At 57.7% G+C, this 20,150-nt stretch overlaps 9 protein-coding genes across 9 annotated transcripts, besides 27 other annotated features; all 9 read left to right on the top strand.

Moving 5' to 3' along the window:
* On the top strand, positions 1–410 carry Tco025E_04644 (uncharacterized protein; the record flags this gene model as incomplete). The annotated part of the gene is made up of 1 exon (XM_029371554.1): positions 1–410. A coding segment is annotated over one exon (410 nt), but the record flags the coding sequence as incomplete, so codon positions are not given.
* Positions 411–526: 116 nt separating this feature from the next.
* Positions 527–559: a microsatellite.
* A 219-nt stretch (positions 560–778) lies between these two features.
* Positions 779–816: a microsatellite.
* Positions 817–849: 33 nt separating this feature from the next.
* On the top strand, positions 850–2,649 carry Tco025E_04643 (uncharacterized protein; the record flags this gene model as incomplete). Its single annotated transcript, XM_029371553.1, has 1 exon — positions 850–2,649. The coding sequence occupies one exon, from the start codon at positions 850–852 to the stop codon at positions 2,647–2,649; it is 1,800 nt and encodes a 599-aa protein (XP_029228383.1).
* Positions 2,650–2,718: 69 nt separating this feature from the next.
* Positions 2,719–2,752: a microsatellite.
* Positions 2,753–2,792: a microsatellite.
* Positions 2,793–2,940: 148 nt separating this feature from the next.
* Positions 2,941–3,019: a microsatellite.
* A 233-nt stretch (positions 3,020–3,252) lies between these two features.
* Positions 3,253–3,283: a microsatellite.
* Position 3,284: 1 nt separating this feature from the next.
* Positions 3,285–3,827, top strand: Tco025E_04642 (uncharacterized protein; the record flags this gene model as incomplete). The annotated part of the gene is made up of 1 exon (XM_029371552.1): positions 3,285–3,827. The coding sequence occupies one exon, from the start codon at positions 3,285–3,287 to the stop codon at positions 3,825–3,827; it is 543 nt and encodes a 180-aa protein (XP_029228382.1).
* A 297-nt stretch (positions 3,828–4,124) lies between these two features.
* Tco025E_04641 (Phosphoribosylamine--glycine ligase) lies at positions 4,125–6,518 on the top strand (the record flags this gene model as incomplete). Its single annotated transcript, XM_029371551.1, has 1 exon — positions 4,125–6,518. One exon carries the CDS (start codon positions 4,125–4,127, stop codon positions 6,516–6,518), a length of 2,394 nt encoding a protein of 797 aa, XP_029228381.1.
* Positions 6,519–6,714: 196 nt separating this feature from the next.
* Positions 6,715–6,755: a sequence feature (A-rich).
* A 72-nt stretch (positions 6,756–6,827) lies between these two features.
* Positions 6,828–6,867: a sequence feature (A-rich).
* A 21-nt stretch (positions 6,868–6,888) lies between these two features.
* Positions 6,889–6,911: a microsatellite.
* Positions 6,911–6,936: a microsatellite.
* A 116-nt stretch (positions 6,937–7,052) lies between these two features.
* Tco025E_04640 (carbohydrate kinase, thermoresistant glucokinase) lies at positions 7,053–7,637 on the top strand (the record flags this gene model as incomplete). Its single annotated transcript, XM_029371550.1, has 1 exon — positions 7,053–7,637. The coding sequence occupies one exon, from the start codon at positions 7,053–7,055 to the stop codon at positions 7,635–7,637; it is 585 nt and encodes a 194-aa protein (XP_029228380.1).
* A 27-nt stretch (positions 7,638–7,664) lies between these two features.
* Positions 7,665–7,690: a microsatellite.
* Positions 7,691–7,697: 7 nt separating this feature from the next.
* Positions 7,698–7,722: a microsatellite.
* Positions 7,723–7,807: 85 nt separating this feature from the next.
* Positions 7,808–7,859: a microsatellite.
* An 83-nt stretch (positions 7,860–7,942) lies between these two features.
* Positions 7,943–7,968: a microsatellite.
* A 121-nt stretch (positions 7,969–8,089) lies between these two features.
* Positions 8,090–9,982, top strand: Tco025E_04639 (flagellar associated protein; the record flags this gene model as incomplete). The annotated part of the gene is made up of 1 exon (XM_029371549.1): positions 8,090–9,982. One exon carries the CDS (start codon positions 8,090–8,092, stop codon positions 9,980–9,982), a length of 1,893 nt encoding a protein of 630 aa, XP_029228379.1.
* A 39-nt stretch (positions 9,983–10,021) lies between these two features.
* Positions 10,022–10,045: a microsatellite.
* Positions 10,046–10,153: 108 nt separating this feature from the next.
* Positions 10,154–10,201: a microsatellite.
* Positions 10,202–10,550: 349 nt separating this feature from the next.
* Positions 10,551–10,578: a microsatellite.
* Positions 10,579–10,797: 219 nt separating this feature from the next.
* Positions 10,798–10,832: a sequence feature (GA-rich).
* Positions 10,833–11,271: 439 nt separating this feature from the next.
* Tco025E_04638 (putative solute carrier family 12 member 9-like) lies at positions 11,272–14,811 on the top strand (the record flags this gene model as incomplete). Its single annotated transcript, XM_029371548.1, has 1 exon — positions 11,272–14,811. One exon carries the CDS (start codon positions 11,272–11,274, stop codon positions 14,809–14,811), a length of 3,540 nt encoding a protein of 1,179 aa, XP_029228378.1.
* Positions 14,812–15,256: 445 nt separating this feature from the next.
* Positions 15,257–15,275: a microsatellite.
* Positions 15,276–15,300: a microsatellite.
* Positions 15,301–15,323: 23 nt separating this feature from the next.
* Positions 15,324–16,289, top strand: Tco025E_04637 (electron-transfer-flavoprotein, alpha polypeptide; the record flags this gene model as incomplete). The annotated part of the gene is made up of 1 exon (XM_029371547.1): positions 15,324–16,289. The coding sequence occupies one exon, from the start codon at positions 15,324–15,326 to the stop codon at positions 16,287–16,289; it is 966 nt and encodes a 321-aa protein (XP_029228377.1).
* A 101-nt stretch (positions 16,290–16,390) lies between these two features.
* Positions 16,391–16,434: a microsatellite.
* A 408-nt stretch (positions 16,435–16,842) lies between these two features.
* Positions 16,843–16,884: a microsatellite.
* Positions 16,885–17,124: 240 nt separating this feature from the next.
* Positions 17,125–17,153: a sequence feature (A-rich).
* Positions 17,154–17,263: a microsatellite.
* Positions 17,264–17,304: 41 nt separating this feature from the next.
* Positions 17,305–17,371: a microsatellite.
* An 87-nt stretch (positions 17,372–17,458) lies between these two features.
* Positions 17,459–17,507: a microsatellite.
* A 157-nt stretch (positions 17,508–17,664) lies between these two features.
* Tco025E_04636 (putative long-chain-fatty-acid-CoA ligase) lies at positions 17,665–19,851 on the top strand (the record flags this gene model as incomplete). The annotated part of the gene is made up of 1 exon (XM_029371546.1): positions 17,665–19,851. One exon carries the CDS (start codon positions 17,665–17,667, stop codon positions 19,849–19,851), a length of 2,187 nt encoding a protein of 728 aa, XP_029228376.1.
* Positions 19,852–19,973: 122 nt separating this feature from the next.
* Positions 19,974–20,011: a microsatellite.
* Between the last annotated feature and the right edge of the window lie 139 nt (positions 20,012–20,150).

The raw sequence follows: 20,150 nt of genomic DNA, 5'->3' as shown, positions 1-20,150 counted from the left end.
CCGAGGCGCTTGAGGAGTCCACCTCTGCAGCCGGGCAGCGCGAAGAGTGGACGGGTTCCGAGGAGCCAGCGGAACCTGAGGCGCCTGCGGAGTCTCTTCCTCCAGTCCGGCGGCGCGGGAGGCCGAGAAAGGCGGCGCCGGCGGAGCCCGAGGCGCTTGAGGAGTCCACCTCTGCAGCCGGGCAGCGCGAAGAGTGGACGGGTTCCGAGGAGCCAGCGGAGCCTGAGGCGCCTGCGGAGTCCTTCCTCCAGTCCGGCGGCGCGGGAGGCCAAGAAAGGTGGCGGTTTCCATATAAACTGAGTAGTTTATGTGGTTCCGCATTGGCCTTCGGCTGGTGCATGTATGTGGTTCCCGAGTATTGCTCCTTCAATTTTTGTTTGGCTGTGCCAGTTTTTTTTGTGTGCCTTTGAGGAGTTTGTATGCGCGGTAGGCGTGTCCAGCTGTTATCATCGTTGCTTTTCTCCTCTCTGACGCCTGTGTGCGTGTGTCATCTCCGTCGTTCTTCTTTTCCTCTTGCAGGGCTTCAGAAGGAAGGAAGGAGGCGAGGAAGGGAAGGGAGACGTGGTCTAGGGGTTCGCAACCAGCCGTCCAACCGCCACCTTCCTGTATTTCCGTTTTCTTTGCTTTTTTCTTGCAGCTCACGTGTCTTTGCGTTTTATTCAACGCAGCCCGCCTGCACGTTTGCGGCTCACAACTAAACGACTCCGGTTGAAATAAACCGCGGCCGCGCCACTGTCCGTCGCGGGGAGCAAGCCGGTGGAACCCACACCCACAGAGGAAAAAGAGAAAAAGGAAAAAAGAAAAAAAGAAAAAAAACATTCAGGGAGCAGAAGGAGGTTATTTGCCCACATGATGCGACGCGTCTTTGCGGGTCTTCGTTGCCTCGTGGCGCTGCCGTCTCTCGGCGATCCGGCGGGGCGCTGCTCGGCGCGTGCCGTCGCCTCGTACCCGTCGCCCGGCTCCTCCCGCGGCGCCGCCAGGAGCGGCCGCAAGAAGTACAACTTTCTCAACAGCAAGCGCCTCGTGGAGACCGAAAAGGGGCTGCGCAGCCGCCGCGCGATCCGTATGCGTGACGACGTTTTTTTTCACCGCCGCGTTCGGTTCCGCGAGGCGATTAACCAATCCATTGAGAAGGAGATCCGCTACTTCCCCGAGAATGTGAAGCAGTACGTGTTTTTCAAGAATAAGGCGGAGAACTCCTCGGCGAACGGGTTCCACGGGATGCGGAAGGCCCCTGGCTGCGTCCACCGCCGCATCCTCCACCTCGTTGAGGATGCCATCTTGAAGCCCGAGCACCGCGGCCACCTGCTGGAGCTGATCGAGGGCACAGGCACGCTGCCGCCGACGGCGGAGGAGTGGGCGCGCTACACGGACGAAACGGGGCGAATTACAATCAACGTGTACCACCACCACTTCGTAGAGCAATACCTGCGTTCCTTCTGCACGGGGAAGAAGTGTCTCGAGTCCCACAGGCCATTGCAGGCGTTTTTGATGCTGAATCGAAACAATTTTGACGTCTGTCCTCCTCTGCGGACGTGGTCGCTGCGCCAGGGGCCTGTTCGCGACGAGGAACTCGTGGAACGTGGCACGCAAATGGAGGTGCGTGACATAATAGCGGAGTTGACGGCGTTTCAGCGCTCCAACGTGATGCAGGCGTATGAGAAGCTAACACCGAAGGAGAAGGAGGCCTTGGTGGAGGAGGCGGAAAGCAAGCGCGAGGCGCTGCGCCACGAGTACGAGCGCGAGCGTCTCTTTGGGTCAAAGTTGATGTGCGGTGTCACGGCGCTAAAGGAGGTGCGCTCCATGACGAGTCCTGCGATCACCTATTACAACGAGGAGTACTACAAGTATGTCATTCGCTGCGGGGGCTCGGCTGAGGCGACGCTGCGGCGCTCAAAGGACGAGGTGCCAAGCTGGTTCACGCTTGCGAAGGAGGTAAGGACGAAATACTACTGCTTTGGGACGCACAATGAGATGCACCCCGTCAGCGGGGCACACCTCTACATTCGCTACTGTTCTCGGGACTACGGCATGAGCCGAGAGCAATCGATGGAGCGCTGGTCGGAGCTGTCGGATCTGCAGAAGGCGGCACTTAACTTTTGTTTCTATGCCCCCATCTCTGCGCCACGTCGCTCCAGCACGGCGTTCCGTCGCTTTTACTACAAGCAATGCCATCGCCACGGTCTTGTGATGACGGGGAAGGCCTGCAGCAACCACGCCTTCCTCAAACGCGTGCGCAGGATATGGATGAGCATGAGTGCGGACGAGCGTGCACAGTACGAGGAGACGGAGTCGTTCTCCTCTGTCTTCCCACTGCAACCGTCGTCGTCTTTGGCGTCCACTGTGAAAGGAGGCAAGGCTGCCGCCACACCAAGTACGCTTGAGCCACCTCCTGCCGCCCCCTCAGCCAGCACTACGGTAGTAGCAGCGCAAGCGCGGCGGGGGGTGCGGACGCCTGTTACTATCAGCGCAATGCGCCGTGCAGAGGAGGAGAACATGGGTGAGGAAGAGGACGACATGTTTTACTTTAACGACGAGATTATAAGCGACGATGTACCTCAACAGGAGACGCAAAAGTATGCGGCAAAGCCGCTTTCACACACAAAGTTGCCAGCACTAAAGGAGAAACATGTTGTTTTTACCATTTAGATCCCCCGGTCTCCACGCCCACTAGTTTTTTTTTTTTTGCTTCGTGGTTGGTGCCAGGCGTTAGTCGTTGGTGGCGGCCGGCGTGGCAGCTGCTGCTGCGCGTGGCGGAGGCGGGGGCCGGGGGGCCGGGGGGGGGGGGGGGGCGTTGTGCCCGGCGCATGTGTCTTTGTGGGGGGCTCCAGGGGCGCTACTTGTAAAGTTACCGGAAAGGTTTAGAGGAGGCGTGTATGCGACGGCGTGGGTCGTTGCTAGAATTGTACAAACTTAAAGAGGAATGGCAGAGCCACCCGCCAAAAACAAAACGAAAAAGAAAACACACACACACACACACACATACAAAAAAAAAAGAGTGAGAAAAACGAAAAAGAAAGAGGGGGTCTTTTTAATGTGTCTTTGTCCGTGTAATCTTGCGCTGCTTCTGCCCGGGAGAACACAAACGAGCATGAAGGCGATGGAGGGTGGGGAAGCGGCTGTCCCCTCGGGTTGTGGTCCTTGTAACACGAAGAGGAGGAGGCAAGGGATGAGCTGAAGACAAATAAAAATTTTAAAAAAGGAGTGCACAGTGTGGGCTGCACGAGAGACTGCCTGGAGAACCGTCGTTGTTTTTTTCTTTTTTTTTTTTTCTTTTTTCTTTGATGTCTTTTTTATTCTGTTTTTCTTCGCCTTGTCGCTACACGGCAGGGTGGAGGACAGAGAAGGTGAAGGCGGAGGACTGCGCCATGACCACCAGTGCACACTACGGGAACTGGATGGAGCTGCTCTCGTTTCAGCGCCCCGCGGATCGCCACGCCTGCGCAGAGGCGCTGCTGCAACAAAGCTGCTTCGCACGGCGTTTGCCTCGTGCGGGGTTCCTCACGGCGTCTGGTGGCGCCTGCACCGCCCCCCATGACGCGGCAGCGGGCCCCTTCGGCTCCCCCACCCTCGCCGCGGCGCCACTGCACGGACCATTGGGGGATCGCGCCTTGACGGGCCGTGGAGGTGAGCCCCGGCAGCAACCCCGCCTTTCACCGTCGTGCTTTCCGTCCTGGCGGGGTGCTGGAAAGGCTGGAAGGCGTGAGTATTTCTCTGCTCCGTGCTCCGATGGCTCTCTTGATTGGCTCCTGCAATCGGCGTCCAGGCAGGAGGAGGCGCGCGAGCTTCGCCGTCTGCGGCGTCAACTCGAGCAGGAGCGGCTTTAGAGATGCATCTGCTCTTGCCCTAAAACCCCCACCAGTTTTGAAAGCAAAATAAAAAAAGAGAGAAAAGGGGTGTGTTTGTGTGTAATTGTACTTCCATGAGCTCATTTGGTTGTCGATCACATTTATCGTTTCCGTGCTTTCTCTCGGTTGTCCTGTACACTATTGTGAATGGGCACTGCGCCGTATGGCCACTGCGGTCAGTCCGTCGTGCTGTGAGTGTCCTCCCCCGCTTGCCCTCTGCGCATGTGTGTGTGGAGGGGAGGCGGAAGGCACGGCCACCCACCACGCCTAAAGGGTATGGGGGACGCGGTGGCCAATCGTTTGGGCGGCCTGGCTGCGTGTTTTCTTGTGCTTTTATTTCCTTTTTTCTTCGTTTTTTTTTGTGCCCTCTCCTCTTGGCGCCGGCTTGCTCTGCCCACTGCGTTGTTGCCGGCGAGTGTACTCACGCCCGCCGTGAGGCTCTGGCAGAACGTTGTTGGGAGCCGGCCATTGAGTTCGTCGCAAGCAAAGCCAAAAATGTACACAGCCGCGGAGGGGGCGCAAGGTGACCTGAGTCAGCTGCCGCTTCAGGCACTGCGAAGGCTCGGCTGCTCCGAGGAAACGGCACTTCGACTTGCTATTCGCTGCGGGCCAGACGTCGAGGGCTGTGTGCAGGAGCTGCAGCGCAGGCGCCGGCCGTCGCTGATAGCGCTCGACGTCTCCTGCCGGCAAGGGGAGTACCTGGGCAAGGTGTGTCGGTCCATGAAGCCGGTAGAAAAGACCCGGCTGCCGTGCTTTCGCAGGGAGCACCTTGACGAACCCAGCAGCGGCTACCCGGCGCTGACCTGGGGCGCCGTGGCAACGCGCATCAACCTCGGCCCCGACGTCGAAATCTTCTTCCTCGACGTGGCAGCTGAGGTGAGGTCCAACCGTGACCTCTACGAGAGCTACTATCAAAAGCAAATTCTTGCGGATGGATACGCGGACATTCTGGCATTCACCACAATTGTGGATGGTCTTGTTCCGCTTGTGGACTACTTGCACGCCAGACACTTTGGTGGGATGCAGCCGCACCGTCCCTCGGTTCCGCGAGGGCTGTCTGCGGTGGGCGGTGACTGGCATGGGATAATAATTGAGTCCTTGGCTCGCGGCGGAGGCGACACGACAAGGGGGGCACGAAGTGGCCCAAACGCCTTACAATCCCCGCCGCGTCGTACCCGAATTCTTCTTGGGAACGATCCACGCACCTCCGTCACACAACGACAAGATAAGGCGGGTATGCAACTGGCGTTAAAAGCCCATGGTCTGACGCACATTCGAGGCTCTGCCGGGTTTAGCGCCGCGGATGCGAAGCGCTGGAAGCAGCAGCATGGAATTCCATTTCCTGTGGTTATTAAACCTGTAAGTGGCGCAGGATCTGAGCTGGTGACTGTCTGCTACACCGATGAGGAAATCGATGTGGCGTTTGCCCTCACATGTGGAGTGAAGACGACCCAAATGACAGAGGCATCGCATATGGTGCTGCAGGAGTACATCGAGGGTCCCGAGTACGTTGTTAACGTTGTGAGTTACGAGGGCAAACACGTCGTCTCCGACGTCTGGCAAAGTTGGAAGTATCCATTGACGCTGTACAGCACGCGTCTTCTTTACTCTGTGGAGGAGCGACTGATGGCTGAGTTTAAAGCTACGGGGCGTGGCCGGCTTCCTGCTAGGCATAACAGTACAGCAATTATGTATGATCGTATCGAGTTTGTGCACAATTTGGCAGAGCTGGACGCGGAGAGCGAGGTGCGACGCGTTGTGGCGTACACCCTGCAGTGTCTTGATGCTCTCGGCATGCGCCAGGGGTGCTCACACTGTGAGCTTCGTGTCGATAGTCGTCCTGACAGCGGCACGCGGGGGATGCCTTTTCTAATCGAACTTAACCCGCGCGTGCTTGGCGATACCCCGCGCTCCACCCCTCTTGTGGGCTACGACCAGTACACGCTCCTGGCATATTTGCTTTTTGCCGCCGCAGCCGTGCCCGAAGCAAAGCCTCCCCTCATCCAGGCTGGCAAGAGTTATGCAGGAGAGAAGAATGCGGAGGATGTCCAGGGTCAGCTCCCGTGGCCGCCTGCCCCGCTTCTCTATACGTCGCTTACAACCGACGTTTCGTGTCACGTGATTTTCCTGCGCGTTGAGGAGAGCAGTGTGGTGTGCAACATAGGCCTGCGTCAGATCATTGCGCTGCCAACGTTTGGGTACTTTACAAGAGGCAGCCACTTTGACGAACTGGGATGCCCGGGCACTCTCACGCTTGTGTCGAAAACGGTGGACCTCTTCACTTCACCGCTGGCGTGCGTGCTTAACGGTGCTGAGGCGGACCTCCGTCGCGATGCGGCGTACATTCGCCGTGTGGAGAACAAGGATCTCAGTGCGCTGACGCCGCTCCTGAACGCCGCCCTGAAGCTGCAGCCCGCCTCCCAGAGAACGTCGATCACCCACGCCACATCCTGCCCCCTCACTGAGGCGCCCGGTCGCGCCGGCGTCGCCGCAAATAAAAAGGCGGTAAGCCACGCAAACAATACCTCGGAGTTCGATGCCGCCGTGGATGCAATTGTGTCCTTTTTTGCGCAGCCGGAGCCTCCGTTGTTTGTGCCTCTGGGCTACTTCTTAGATTTAAGGGTCTTGCGTCTTGAGCACCTTATCTTGGGAGCCAGAAGCACCGCTTGACAAACCGCAACTGTGAGCCCGGAGGAGAGCGTACAGGCGGTGACGATTGGGAATGTCGGCAGCGCAGGCGCGCAATTTTGTATGTGGATGAGGATATATAGCTCGTGCATTGCCTTTTTTCCCCTGCCCTATTGGCAGTTTTAAGGTATGCGCAGGGCCATACAAGCAAATAACCACACGTATTTTCTCAACTTCCCTTCTTTCTTCTTGCTGCTTTTTTTTTGTCATTCTTGTTTCAGATCGTTGTGAGACTCTTTCACTCTGCTTGGCGTCTTTCACTCGCTTTGCAGGCGCAAACGCACGTCTTGGTGCCTTTGCTTTTGTTTTTCGTTTTTTTCTTTGGCTTTTGTACTGTTTGTGAATCCTTCTTTATATATATATATATATTTATATGTGTGTCTGTGTGTGTGTGTGTGTGACTTTGCTTCCCTGTCTTGCTAATTGCTGCGGTGGCGGCTGCCCCGCGGCGCATGTGCGGGGGGCGTCAGAGGAAGCAGAGGGCTGGGCGACGAAGCGAAGCAACAGGTGGCGGGCATGGCGCTTGCCCCCCCGCTGCTGCACCCCTCGTCTGTGCCGCTGGCCGTGGTCGTCATGGGCCCCTCGGGCACGGGGAAGAGCACAATTGGCCCCCGCCTCGCCCAGGAGATGGGCTGGCGGTTTGTGGAGGGCGACGACTACCACCCCGCCAGCAACGTGCGAAAGATGGCGGCAGGCGCGCCGCTGACGGATGAGGACCGCCTGCCGTGGCTGCGACGGCTGCGCACGGAAGTCATCGAAGGTGTCGCAGCGGAGGCGGGCAGCGGCGTCGTGCTCGCGTGTTCCGCGCTGCGAAGGTTGTACAGGGACCTGCTGCGCGCAGACAACTCGGGCGACGGCGGACGCGTCATTGTCTTTTTTGTCGAGCTTGTCGGCGACGCCGGCCTCGTTGCTCGGCGCATCCACCGGCGACGCCACGCGTACATGCCGGCCAGTCTGCTCTCCTCTCAGTACGCCTCGTTTGAGCCGCTGCAGCTGGAGAAGGATGAGCTTGGGATGCGCGTCTCCGTGGCGCTGGAGCCTGCGGAGATTGTGCGCCGTGTGGCGGCGGAATTGCGGCGGAGGCGGTGGCTGCACCTTTAGTGCCGCACTGAACCGTGGTGCGACAGTTTTGTTTGCTTTGCTTTGCTTTGCTTGCCATTCGTGCGCGTGTGTGTGTGTGCGTGTGCCGGCGAAAACGGTAGCGTGTCTTCTTTGTTTGTTTGTCTCGCGACGTGCTTCCCTCTCCCCGTTTTCCTCCGCAGGAGTCATTGCAAAGGCAAAACCAAAAGCAAAAAGGAAAACAACAACAACAAAAAAAACAAAGTGAGGGAACGAGATCAGGACGCGCAACTGCGGTGGAGGAGGAAACGAACAAAAAAAATAAGGAAAGGAAAGAAGAAAAAAAGCACACACACACACACACACACACACAAAGGGAGGCAGTTGTTTCTTGTGCACACCCGGGCGACCGCGACGCACATCACGGCAGAGCTGCAGACCGACAAAACACACAAACACCAGCAACAACAAAAAGCAGGGCCCTTTTTGTCGACATGGCGGAGAAGGAGTATGAGAAAACCGCACGGTTGACACTTGAGTCTGTCATTGGTTTTGGGGGTCGCATTCCAAACAGCATCATTGCCCACCCGGACGCAGAACACCTCGTGTATGCATTAGGTGCATGTATTGTGATTCAGAAAATAAACGACCGCTCCGCCTCCAGTTTTCTCTACGGGCACAATGACAAGATCAGCTGTATCGCCGTGAGCTCGAGCGGGCGTCTCATTGCCTCGGGACAGGTGACGCATGCGGGGTTTCAGGCGGATGTCTGCATTTTCGACTTTGAGGAACGCCGCATGGTGCACCGCATGCTCCTCCACAAGGTAAAGGTGCAGGCGCTTGCCTTTTCAAAGGATGAGAAATATCTTGTTTCTATTGGCGGCATCGACGACAAGGCGGTGGTGGTGTGGGATGTTTCCACCGGCCGCCCCCTCTGCGGTGCCCCGGCCCACCACACAGAGTCGAAGACAGTGGCCTTCTTCAACGGCAACTCTGAAAAGCTCATTACGGGTGGCGTGGGGTCGCTGCGGGTCTGGACCATTGACCCAGTGGATCGCAAGATGAGCCCAGATGACATCAACATGGGCAACGTCCGTCGATGCATCACGACCATTGCCGTGGAGGAGACGGACCGCTACGCCTACTGCGGCACCACCAGCGGCGACGTCCTGTGTGTGCTGCTGGAGCGAAATGCCAATGCCTACAAAATGAGTGGTCCCCAGAAGAAGTTGTCAGGCGGCATTACCTCCATGATTCTCGTGCGGTCCGGTGACGTTCTGGTGGGCAGCGGCGCCGGAGAGGTGGCGCTGCTCTCAAAGATTAACCTGACGGTGCTGAAGTCGGTAAACGTGGGGGGAGGCGTCACGGGGCTTGCGATGGTCCCGCAGGGCTACATTGTGGGGACCATGGAGAGCAACGTGCACCTCGTGGAGAGCGGGAACTTTAACGCGGAGCTGCGACTGACATGTCACAGCGACACTGTGAACGATGTTGTCTTTCCAGAGGGTTTCAGTGCCCTCTTCGCAACATGCTGTGGACCCGACATTAGAGTATGGAACGCAACCACCTCCAACGAGCTCCTGCGGATTCAAATTACTGGGCTCCAATGCAACTGTGTTCAGTTTACAAAGGATGGCTCTATGATAGTCTCTGGCTGGGACGATGGGAAGCTGCGCGCCTTCGGTCCACAATCCGGCAAGTTGGTGTTTGCCGTCAACGATGCGCACAAGCGAGACGGCATCAAAAGCACGAGTGGCAGTGCCGGTGGGGTGACTGCGGTGTGCGTTGACAGCACCTCGCAACGCCTCGTTTCGGGTGGGGCGGACGGCCTTGTCCGGTTCTGGCAGGTGCAAGGCAACACCTGCGCGCTGGAGGCCTCCATGAAGGAGCACAAGGCCACGGTGAACGCCGTGTGTATTTCAAAGAACAACATGGAGTGCGTCAGTGCCAGTGACGATGGCAGCTGCATTATCTGGGACCTGGTGCGGCATGTGCGTCGCGACGTCATCTACTCCCAGACGCGGTTTCGAGCTGTGGAGTACTTCGTAGACGAAAGCCAGCTGCTGACGACGGGAACGAACAAGACGATCACGTGGTGGGACATTGTTGACTGTGGGGCCATCCGCGAGATCCCCGGCAGCAAGACGGGCGAGTTGAATAGTCTCTCCATCTCCGCCGATGGCCGCTTCTTCGTCACGGGGGGAAACGACCGCATCGTGAAGGTGTGGAGCTACGACCAGGGCGTCTGCGTCGCCGTGGGGCTGGCGCACAGCTGCAACATCCAGAAGGTGCGCATCTCGCCGGACGACAAGAAGATCGTCTCGGTGGGGGACGAGGGGGCGATCATGATTTGGTCCGTCGACGACCTCGACATCCCCACGCTGTAGCGCCGCTGGGGCGCGGCGAAGCACCGAGCAGGAGCCGAGAAGAAAAAAGAAAGAAAAAGAAAGGGGGAGGGAGGGCGGGGAAAAAAAAACAAAGGCATCGTCCGATGTGAAGGGGACTGCGGTGCTGCAAAAATAGAGACTGCGGCGACAGAGTAGCGGGAGCCGGCAGCCAGAGACGAAAAGCAAAAAAGAAAAAAAGGCAAAAGAAATAGAAAGAAGGTGCGGGGGCGACTGCAGATGATGATGACGGGGGCGGTGCGGGGAACAGGAGCGAGCGGGGAGGAGCACAAAAGAGGGAGGGGGGTGGAACGGTGCAGGACATGCACGGCTCGGCTAGGAAGAGTGAAACTGTGCGCCAGCGCGGGTCCACGGTGAAGAAGCTCACTTCAGTGAAAATGTGCGGCACACAATGAAGAGGCAGACGAACGAACGAACGAAAATGAAAAATAAAAACGACTCCATGCATCTTTTGAGGAAACCTCTTGCACATACATTTGTATGTACAGATCCCCATTTGTTTTTCGGCGAGCTCAGTAGCATAGACACATGCGGGGCGGGGCAACCATGTAGAGAAGAAAAAGAGAGAGAGAGGGAGAATTTAAAAAAAAAAAAGGGACGACGCCAAAAAGGACACTTGCCTTTACTTACTCCTTCTTGCCGGCTGCATCTTTCATGTTTATTACGGTTTTTTTTTTGCTACTTTCCTCATTGGTATAATTGATGTCCGTGGTGGTGAACTCTCCCAGATGCAACTTTTTTTTTTTTTCGTTTTCTAGGCGTCTCTGCCTGTGCAACTTTCCGTTTCCTCATTCCACCCTCTTCCACCACCATCTCCTGCTCCTCCTTCTCCAATCCGACATTTTTTTTTCCCCCCCCAACTGAGATGTAATTTTCATTGACGAGATGTATCCATAAAAAAAGGAAGAAAAAAAAGGGCGGTGGAAGTTCTTCTGCGCGTCTTTCCCAAGAGCGTGTTTTTCGTACGGTAATGGCCCCTCCCTGCATGTCCCTACCGTGTTTTAGCTGTCTGCATGCGCTGCATGCTTCCATATTTTGGCGGGTGCACTGTTGACGGGGGGAGATCGTACCCCTCGGGGTTTCTCATTGGGCACTGTTCGTTTGTTTGAACTTTTCCCTCGATTATTTGTGCGTCTTTGTGTTCTGCACTATTGCTATTATTTTTTTTTCCAAGAGACTAGAACAACCGGTGGGAGAAGACGACGCTTGCGTGCGAGTAGGGAAGAAGTAGCGTACCCAAGGCGCGGTGGAGTGCAAGAGAAGGGAGGCGAATGACCAAGTCATCCTATCTTTCCTCCTCCTACACTGTGGGATGTGCTGCGGCCGGTCTCCCTGACGGACCTCATGCATCTACCGAGTACGAGGGTTTCGGCAGCTACAACAGGACGGCAATGGCGCGTGTGGCGCGGAGTTGGCAAAGACCTGCGACACTCGAAACCACATACGTCGGCGCCGATAACTTGCCCGTGGGTGTGACCCACAATGACTCCATCCTTCTGGTGAAGAGGCGGACAAAGCGGACATGGGATGGGGTCTTTCTTCCAGTGTCGGTCTCTATTTTTGGTGTGGTGTTGTTCTTTCGTTTGCCGTGGGTCATTGGTGAGTGTGGGCTTTGGTTGTCTTTTGTGGGCATTGCGCTTTCCTTTTTTGTCACGCTACTTGTGACCTGCAGCCTGGCGGCCATTAGCACTAATGGCTACGTGGGTGACGGGGGGGCGTACATGATGATCTCCCGCTGCCTTGGGCCGCAGCTGGGCGTGACGATTGGCACGGCGCTGGTGTTGGCCAACACACTGGCCTCCGCCATGTACCTGGTGGGAGGCGTGAACGCCGTCGCCCCCGCACTGGGCAATGACACCCTCACCCACTGGCTCACCACAGAGGCGTACAGCGTGACCGTCGTTGGCAGCAGCCTCACTCTGCTTTTCCTCTTATTGGTGAGTCTGCTGAAGTTGGACAGGTTCTTCCAGCTGGTTTGCTTCGCATTGGCGCTTGTGGCGATGCTGAACTTTGTGGTTTCGGCCTTTGTGCGCACCACGCCCCTCCCCGCCGAGGGCTACACAGGCGTTTCGGGCGAGACGCTGCGCGACAACTGGTCGCCGCAATTCAGCGATGGCACAGACTTCCAAGAGGCCCTCTTTGTCCTCTTCCCTGGCGTCTGTGGGCTTATGTGTGGTATAGCGGGCAGCGGGGAGCTTCGCAATGGCCCCAAGGCGATCCCCAAAGGCGTCATGTACGCCTGGTTTCTTTCCCTCGGGACGTACTTGGTGACCGCCGTTGTGGTGGCCGCCTCCTTTGAGCGGAGCTTCCTCAAAACCGACTACCACATTCTGGAGCGCGCCTCCTTTTGGCCTGCCTTTATTCCTGGTGAATTTACTGCCTCCTTTGCCGCGGTTCTCTCCGGATTGGTGGGTTCCTCTCGTGTGTTGAACGCCATCGCTGCGGATGATATTTTGCCACTTTGCTTCTTTCAGTGGCTTGCCCGCTGCCGTCCGCAAGTGAGCGTTCTCCTCTTGTACGCCGCCACGCAGGTCCTTCTCCTTTTTGGGAACAGCTACACCCTTGTTTCGGCCTTTACCACGCAAATATTTCTTGCCACATTCTTGTCCCTTAACGTCAGTGTCTTTCTGTCGTCCGCCGTGGGACTTACAAGTTTTCGACCGACGTTTTCATTCTTTAACACACTGACGGCTCTTACCGGCGCCTTGGCCTCCCTGACGCTCATGTTCTTCATCGACCCCCTCATGGCCTCTGGGGTCCTGCTGTTTTTGCTTGTGGCGTTGGTACTGGCGGACGTCTACATTGACCCCGCCCGTGTGTACTGGGGCGACGCCTCACAGCCTCTGCTGTTTCACATCGTGCGCAAGTTTCTGCTCCGCCTGGATGAGCGCAGGGCGCACGTGCGGCACTGGCGACCCTCCATTATTCACGTCGTGACAGACCCCCTCTGCTCACTGAACCTCATCCACCTTGCGAACAATATGAAGAAAGGGGGCCTGTATGAAGTTGGGCTCGTCCTTGGCGGGGACTTTCACTCCACCACGAAGTCCGTGTTTCGCTGGAAGGGGTGGCTTATGGACTTCATTGAGGCGAGCGGCGTGAAGGCGTTTCCGGTGGTGATGTCTGCCGCGGACCTCCGTTTCGCCGTGCAAAGTATGCTGCGGCTCTGTGGATTGGGCAGCATGCGACCGAACACGCTGCTCCTTTCCATGGATGAGCTGCTGCAGCGGGACCACTTTGACGCCATCTACGCAGCCTTTAGAAAGACGGCAGTGGACGTGTCGTCACCGCGTGCGTCGGCCGAAGAGCAGATTCCTGAGGAGGGCGGCGGCGAAGGCCACGGCAGAGAAGGGCATCCAGCACAACCTCCTCCCGTCTCCCGGCGAATTCCTTCTCCTGCTGCACAGCAGGCGGCAGCAGCGAACAGCATGGCCGCAGTGCAGCCAAACAGCCCGCTTGCACTTGCACGACACGGGGTTGCAAGGCGATGCCCGTTAACCTCCGGCTCAGCCTCGTACCGGCGGCGGCACATTATTCGGGATGACACTGATGAGGCATCTTTACGCGCCGTCGGCGTTTCCCCGCCGTTCCCGCACGGCGAACACCAAGCCGATAACTGGATTGAAGCGTTAGCCGAGGAACAGAGTGGGCTTTTCTCGCCGCAAGAGGCGAGTTCGTTCTGCTCCTCGTTTGTGCTTCCGCCGGAGGTGCACACACTGCCAGAACTTAGCTTTTGCGGGGTCAGGGAGGCAGCTCGCGGGGAGGAGGAGTCGTTGGAGCCGGAGGAGGACTGGAGTGAGTGGCTGAAGCAGAGCATGTGTGGGAGCGGTCGTCTGGTGGAGGCGGCAGCGGCGGATGCCACCTCAGAGGCAAGGCCCCCGCGCGGCCCCAGCTCCGCCGTGGAACACGCCGCGCGGGAGCGTCAGCACGGCGAAGGTGGACGCACGCAGAACACGCCCACCCGCAAGTACCGCACGCCGCGTCCCCTTCGCTGGGGCCTCTTTCGCTCTGGTCGTACCGACGCCGACGAAGACGACGAGCAGCGCCTCGTTGAGCAGATGATTCTCCACCGCCAGAATGCCCAGCTGCTCGGGGGACCGGACCTTGTTGGGTACCGTGACACGACAGAGTTTTGCTGCATCGTACGTGATGCGGTGCATGCCTTTATGAACGTTGTTATTGCCCGGAACATGGATCTGCTGGACACAGAAGCTATTGAGGAAAAGGGAAAGGAACGGAAGTGGTTTATTGATGTGTGGCTCCCGGACGAGGACGACGTCGCCCTCTTTCTCATGGCACACTGCCTGCGTCTGACGAGCATTTGGGAGAGGCACGCGGTGGTGCGTGTGGTCTCCGTGGTGGCCCTGAAAGACGACGTGCCGCAGGAAGTGAAGGAAACTCACGCGCTGTTGAAGGCGCACCGGCTGGTGGCGTCTCCGCGCGTGATTGCGCTGGAGGAAGTGATGGGGCACTACGGCGTGAGCGACGTCGCGGTGATGGCGCGGCGCTTTGCGGACCCGCAGACACGCCCAGGCGTCATCAACGCCCTCGTGCGCGCGGAGGTGGAGCGGACGCGGCAGCGGGTGGCGCTGCTGATGACGCGGGTGCCCCCCTTTCCGCCAGAGCGGCAGTGCACACACACGATGCGCAGCCGCGACGGCAGTGACGAGGACGCCGCCGATGGCGGGGACGGTGAGCTGCGGCGGCAGGCCGAGGCGTGGTTGGACGCGCTGAGGGAGATGACGGCGAAGCTGCCGCCCTGCCTGCTGCTTACCGGCGGAATGCTTCGCTGCCGCAGCACCGATTGGTGACAATTCCGCGGCGGAGCACGCGCCATCGCGGCAACACGGGCAGAAAGAGAACCGCAGCGCTAAGGTGTTTGTGTGTACATATATCGGCAGTGTAAAAAAAGTGAAAAACCAGTGGCGTGTGTTGCGTGTGATTTATTATTTTTTTTTTGCCTTTAATGGCTGTGATTTGTTCGCTTCTTGGCTTTCCTCCCTTGCGGTGTTCCTCGGTGTCGCCGAGCCGCTGGACGTGCACATTTGCTCTCCTTCCCTCGCCTGCTGGTTGCCTTTGGCACCGGCGCCGGCGTCGCATCTGCCTCTGCGTTTTTCTCCGTCTGCCTGTTTTTCTGCTCTCCGCCTCGCCCTGGAAAGAGTGTCTTCCTTCACGCACCGCATCGCGTTCGTCCGTTGCAGCATCTCACGAAGCAGCAGCTCTGTAAGGCACTTCTCAAAAAAAAAATAAAATAAAAGAGAGAGAGAGAGAGCAAATATATATATATATATATATATATAAGCGAAAGGAGGAGGGAGGAAAGATGCTGCGCCGCACGCTCTCTGCTCTGGGCGGCAAGGTGCTTGTCGTGGCGGAGATGCACGGCGGAAAGGTCGCCCCCGCCACGCTCGCCGCCGTGACTGCGGGGCTGAAGGTCGGCCCTGTCAGTGCCCTCGTCGCCGGGAAGGACGCCGCGGCGACGGCGGCGGTTCTCGCCAAAGTGAAGGGGGTGGAACACGTCCTCGTCGCGGAGGGCGAGCACTACGCGAAGGGCCTGCCGGAGGAGTACGCCCCCCTCATTGCCTCCGTTGTGAAGGACGGGTACACGCACGTCTTCGCTGGCACCTCGGCGTTCGGCAAAAACGTCATCCCCCGCGCCGCGGCAAGGGCAGATGCGATGCCCATCACAGACGTGACGGAGGTCAAGGACGAGGCCACGTTCGTGCGCCTCATGTACGCTGGCAACGTGGTCAGCACGGTGAAGACGTCTGACCCGGTGAAGTACGCCACAATCCGCGGCACCAGCTTCGAGCGCGCGCCGCTGGAGGGCGGCAGCGCCCAGACAAAAGAGGTGGCGGCCACGAAGGCCGCGGGAACCTCCACGTGGATCGAAGACACCATCGCCTCGACGGATAGGCCGGACCTGCAAACGGCCGCGAATGTCATCGTCGGCGGCCGCGGGTTGAAGAACGCGGAGAACTTCAAAATTCTCAACGACCTCGCGGAGCCGCTGAAGGCGGCGGTGGGGGCGACGCGCGCCGTTGTAGACGCTGGCTACTGCCCGAACGACATGCAGATTGGGCAGACGGGAAAGACGGTGGCGCCGAACTTTTACCTCGGGTGCGGCGTCTCCGGGGCTATCCAGCACGTGGCTGGGATGAAGGACTCCAAGGTGATTGCCGTCATCAACAACGACGCCGACGCACCGTTCTTTCAGGTTGCGGACTACGGCCTCGTGGAGGACCTCTTCGTTGCGGTGCCGAAACTCACGGCTATGGTGAAGAAGTGAGAGGAGAAGGGCGGGTGACACCAAACAGGGAAAGAAAATTTTTTTTTCAAAAAAAAAAGAGTCTGGACATGTGACGAGTGCGTGTGTGTGTGTGCGTCTGGGGGCGAGGGCACCGGCTGAGGAAGGAGGCGAGGCGGAGGGCGAGCGGAACTGTGAAGAAAGAAGAAGTGCAAAGAGGAGACGCCAAACAGGGGTGTGGCATAACCGGCATGCCTCACAACACGCACGCCGCTAGCATGTACGCTGGGGCGGTTGCTGTGTTCTGCCGCGTGGGCCGCCCGTGGCAGCAGGAGGGCGCGGGAAACACGCAAGCGGAGACTTCACCAGGGCGAAGGCCGAAGGGGAAATAATAACCAAAACAAAAACAAAAAGCGAAAGGAATTGGGTCTTTGGGGATAAAGGGAGGAACCTTGCGTGCTGTGGAAAATGAGGAGGGTCACTGCGCATGTGCTCCACTCGGCCAGGTCTCTATGCTGTATGTATAGCCAGCACAGGACTGGAGCAGACGACGGAGATATCCACAAACCGAAATGAAACAACCGTAGGAAGAGAAATACAAATATTATATACAAAGATATATATATATATACAATATTGAATCCTTTTTCTTTGCCTTTGATGTTCTTTTTTTATTCTTCTCTCCCCCGTGGGTTGGATGTGTCTGTATATGCGCCTGTGGGTTCCCTTGCGTCGGCGTTGGGATTACTTGAGGCGGCCCGCTTGGAGGAACGAGGCGGAGCGAAGAAACAGCAACAACACAAGGGTGCGAAACTTGAAATGCGAGGGCCCGCCAAGGAGCTGCAAGTGGCTCAATTTCTCATGTTCAGTGTGTATGTTTGTTTGTTTGTTTTTTGTTTTTGTTTTCTCTTGCGATCTATGCTTGTTGGACTTCTTCTTTTTTTTGTTGTTGTTGTATGTTTGTTTATGTGTGTGTGTGTGTTTGGTTTTTTTTCTTGCGGGTTTCTTCTTCTGTTACACCGCGCTGTTGGCGGTGTCCCGCGCGCACGCGTGTGTGTTGCACTGGCCTGCCCTCTTCTTGTTTTGCCTTGTCTTGTCTCGCTTCCCTCTCTGCCTGCCTCGCCGGGACGCGTGTGTGTGGCCGGGCGGTAAACGCGCGGGCCCGTCCCTCTCCAACAACTCTCCCCACTTATTTTCTTTAATGGCTTGCCTTTTGTTGTTGTTTTTTTGTTTCTCTTTTGTGTGTGTGTGTGTTGTGTGCGGCGGCGCCTCTCCCTCCCGCACCGAGCGGCGGAAGAGAGCGACGGATAGAAGGCGGATCAACACCACGGCGCTAGGGAGGGAAGTTACACTTAAATCGGCAAATATATATTTACACCCGTCTTAAGGGCATACTGCCGCGGCGAACGAAGACGCAATGTTTCGTGCTGCCCGGCGGCGGCTGGACAAGGTCCCCTTCGCCACCCTCTTCGGCTACAACTCGATCCTGCAGAGCGTCTTTGCGGCGCCGGTGAAGCAGGAGGCGATCGTGGTGGAGCTGCCGGGGGAGCGGACGGAGCGCTACACGTACGGGCAGCTGCAGAAGGACGTGCTCTCCATGTCAAACGTCATCACCGAGCGAAGAGAGGCGATGACGGCGGCCCATGGGAAGCCGTCGATGAGTTGGCTGCAGCATCCACGGCCCGCCAACGTGCGAAGCGTCTTTGCCGACGGCGACGGCGGGGTGCTGAGTTGCGACTTCATGAAGGACGACGGACAGTACAACATGGCGATCATCGGTGACACGGGGTACACCTTTGTGGTGTCGCTGCTGGCGGCCTGGTCGCTGAACCAAATGGCCGTCCCGCTCTCCGTCTTCCAGAATTACGCGACGGAGTTGTCGTACATTCTGGAGCACAGCAGAAGCAGAGCAGTGATGGGGAACACGGCCCTGTTGAAGGAAAAATTTCCACGACAGTACGACGCACTTCTAGTGCGCAGCTTCAGCAGTCTGCACAACCCAATGACGGCTCCCTCCTCCCCGAGCACGTACGACGTAGAAACGCTCTTTGATGCGCAGAAACTGCTTAAGAAAATTCAGGAAAAGCGAGAGTATTCCGAGGCTGCAACCAAGGTAATACTGCCGGAGCACTTGCTCTCCGAGGAGGAGCGTCAGCAGCTAAAGGACGCGCAAAGCGTCATGGACCGACTCTCAGGCGAGAAGGCGGCGGAGGAGGAGCGCCGTGAGGCATGGCGTCAATACATGATACGGGAGCAGTTCAAGGCGCACTGCGCCGTCACCGACGCCGGGGACGGCACCGGCCTATTTTACGACACCGACCACATGGACTCGCTTAACGTCGTCCATCGTCTTTGGGCGGAGGAGTGCGCCGCCCGACCAAGCAAACACGACGACTGTGTGATGATCTACACCTCCGGCACGACAGCGAAACCCAAGGGTGCCGTTCATACTCATGCGAGTCTCCAACACATGGTGGGGGTGCTGCGCAAGGCGTGGGAGTGGTCCTCCACGGACACGATTCTCAACATGCTGCCGATCTACCACATACATGGACTTGTGAATATTCTGCTGTGTTCCTTGGCCTCCAATGCGCGGTGTGTTTTGACGAAGTTTGATGACCCGCTTCGTATTGCCCGTAGAATTGAGCGCGGGGACATCACGCTGGTGATGGGGGTCCCTACTCTTTACACCAAGCTGATTGCCGCAGTCAAACAAAAGATGTCGCCAATTGAGCAGGCGGGGTTCAAAAATGCCGTATCGCAGAATGTGCGTCTCATGGTGTCTGGAAGTGCGTCGCTCCCAGTGCCGACCCTCCACGCATTCCGTGAGATCAGTGGGCACACCCTGCTAGAGCGCTATGGCATGACGGAGATTGGGATGGCGCTGAGCCAACCGCTTCGGCCCATAGAGAAGCGCATCCCTGGCACCGTGGGCTCGCCGCTGCCGAAGGTGCGGGCCTTTGTGCATGGCACCTCTGCTGCCTCCGCCGCCGAGGAGCGGGAGGAGGTGGGTGGGGCGGCGGGCGGAAAAGGGACCCAGGGGCATTATGACGAGATTGGCCAGCTCGCCATCGCCTCGAAGTCCTTGTTTGACCGCTACTGGGGAAACCCCGAGGCGACCAAAAAGGAACTCGTTGTGAGCCAAGCGGGTCGCCGCTACTTCGACACCGGCGACACCGTCGGTGTACGAGAGCCTCAAAACGAAAATGAGGATGCCGTCTTCACCATTCTTGGCCGCTCTAGCACGGACATCATAAAGTCTCGTGGGTATAAACTTTCTGCGTTGGAAATTGAGGCCGCGTTGCTCTCCCGCAAAGACCTTTTCTTTGAGGTCGCCGTCGTGGGCTGCAAGGACGACACGTTGGGGGAGAAGGTGGTGGCGGTTATCGCGCCTCATGCAGCCGCGCTGCAGAAGTGGGGCATTCCCCCCGAGTTTCACCTCTTTGAGTCACCCGAACTCAATGCGGAGCTCAAGGGCGTAGCGCGTGGCCTGCTTTCGCACTACAAGTGCCCGGAGCGCTTCATACTTATGCCTGAGATCCCGCGGAATTCCATGGGGAAGGTTAACAAGAAGAGTCTCAAGGAACTACTCTCGCTGGCGTAGACGCGCACCGGTGCGGCCGCACCACCTCCCTGAGGTTGTGAGAGGGGTGCAATGCCCAGCGCGGAAGGGCGGAGGGAGCGCATATATATTGGCTTCAGGGTGGGCCCAAGAGCAAAGGTGAAACCCACACACACATACACATACACACACACACGCACACGCGGGTGGGTGAAAGGTAAGGGAAGGTAGAAACACTGAAAACGACGAAAGACAAAGTTGTGTATCAAATACTGTTTGCTTATTGTCAAGAATAGCGATAACCTGCGCACGGGTCAAGTGTCTTTACATGGATGCTGGAG

Source organism: Trypanosoma conorhini, assembly GCF_003719485.1.
Source record: "Trypanosoma conorhini strain 025E chromosome Unknown Tco_14.4_contig_00243, whole genome shotgun sequence".
Taxonomy (NCBI): Eukaryota; Euglenozoa; class Kinetoplastea; order Trypanosomatida; family Trypanosomatidae; genus Trypanosoma; species Trypanosoma conorhini.
This window is presented reverse-complemented; position numbering and strand designations above follow the sequence as displayed.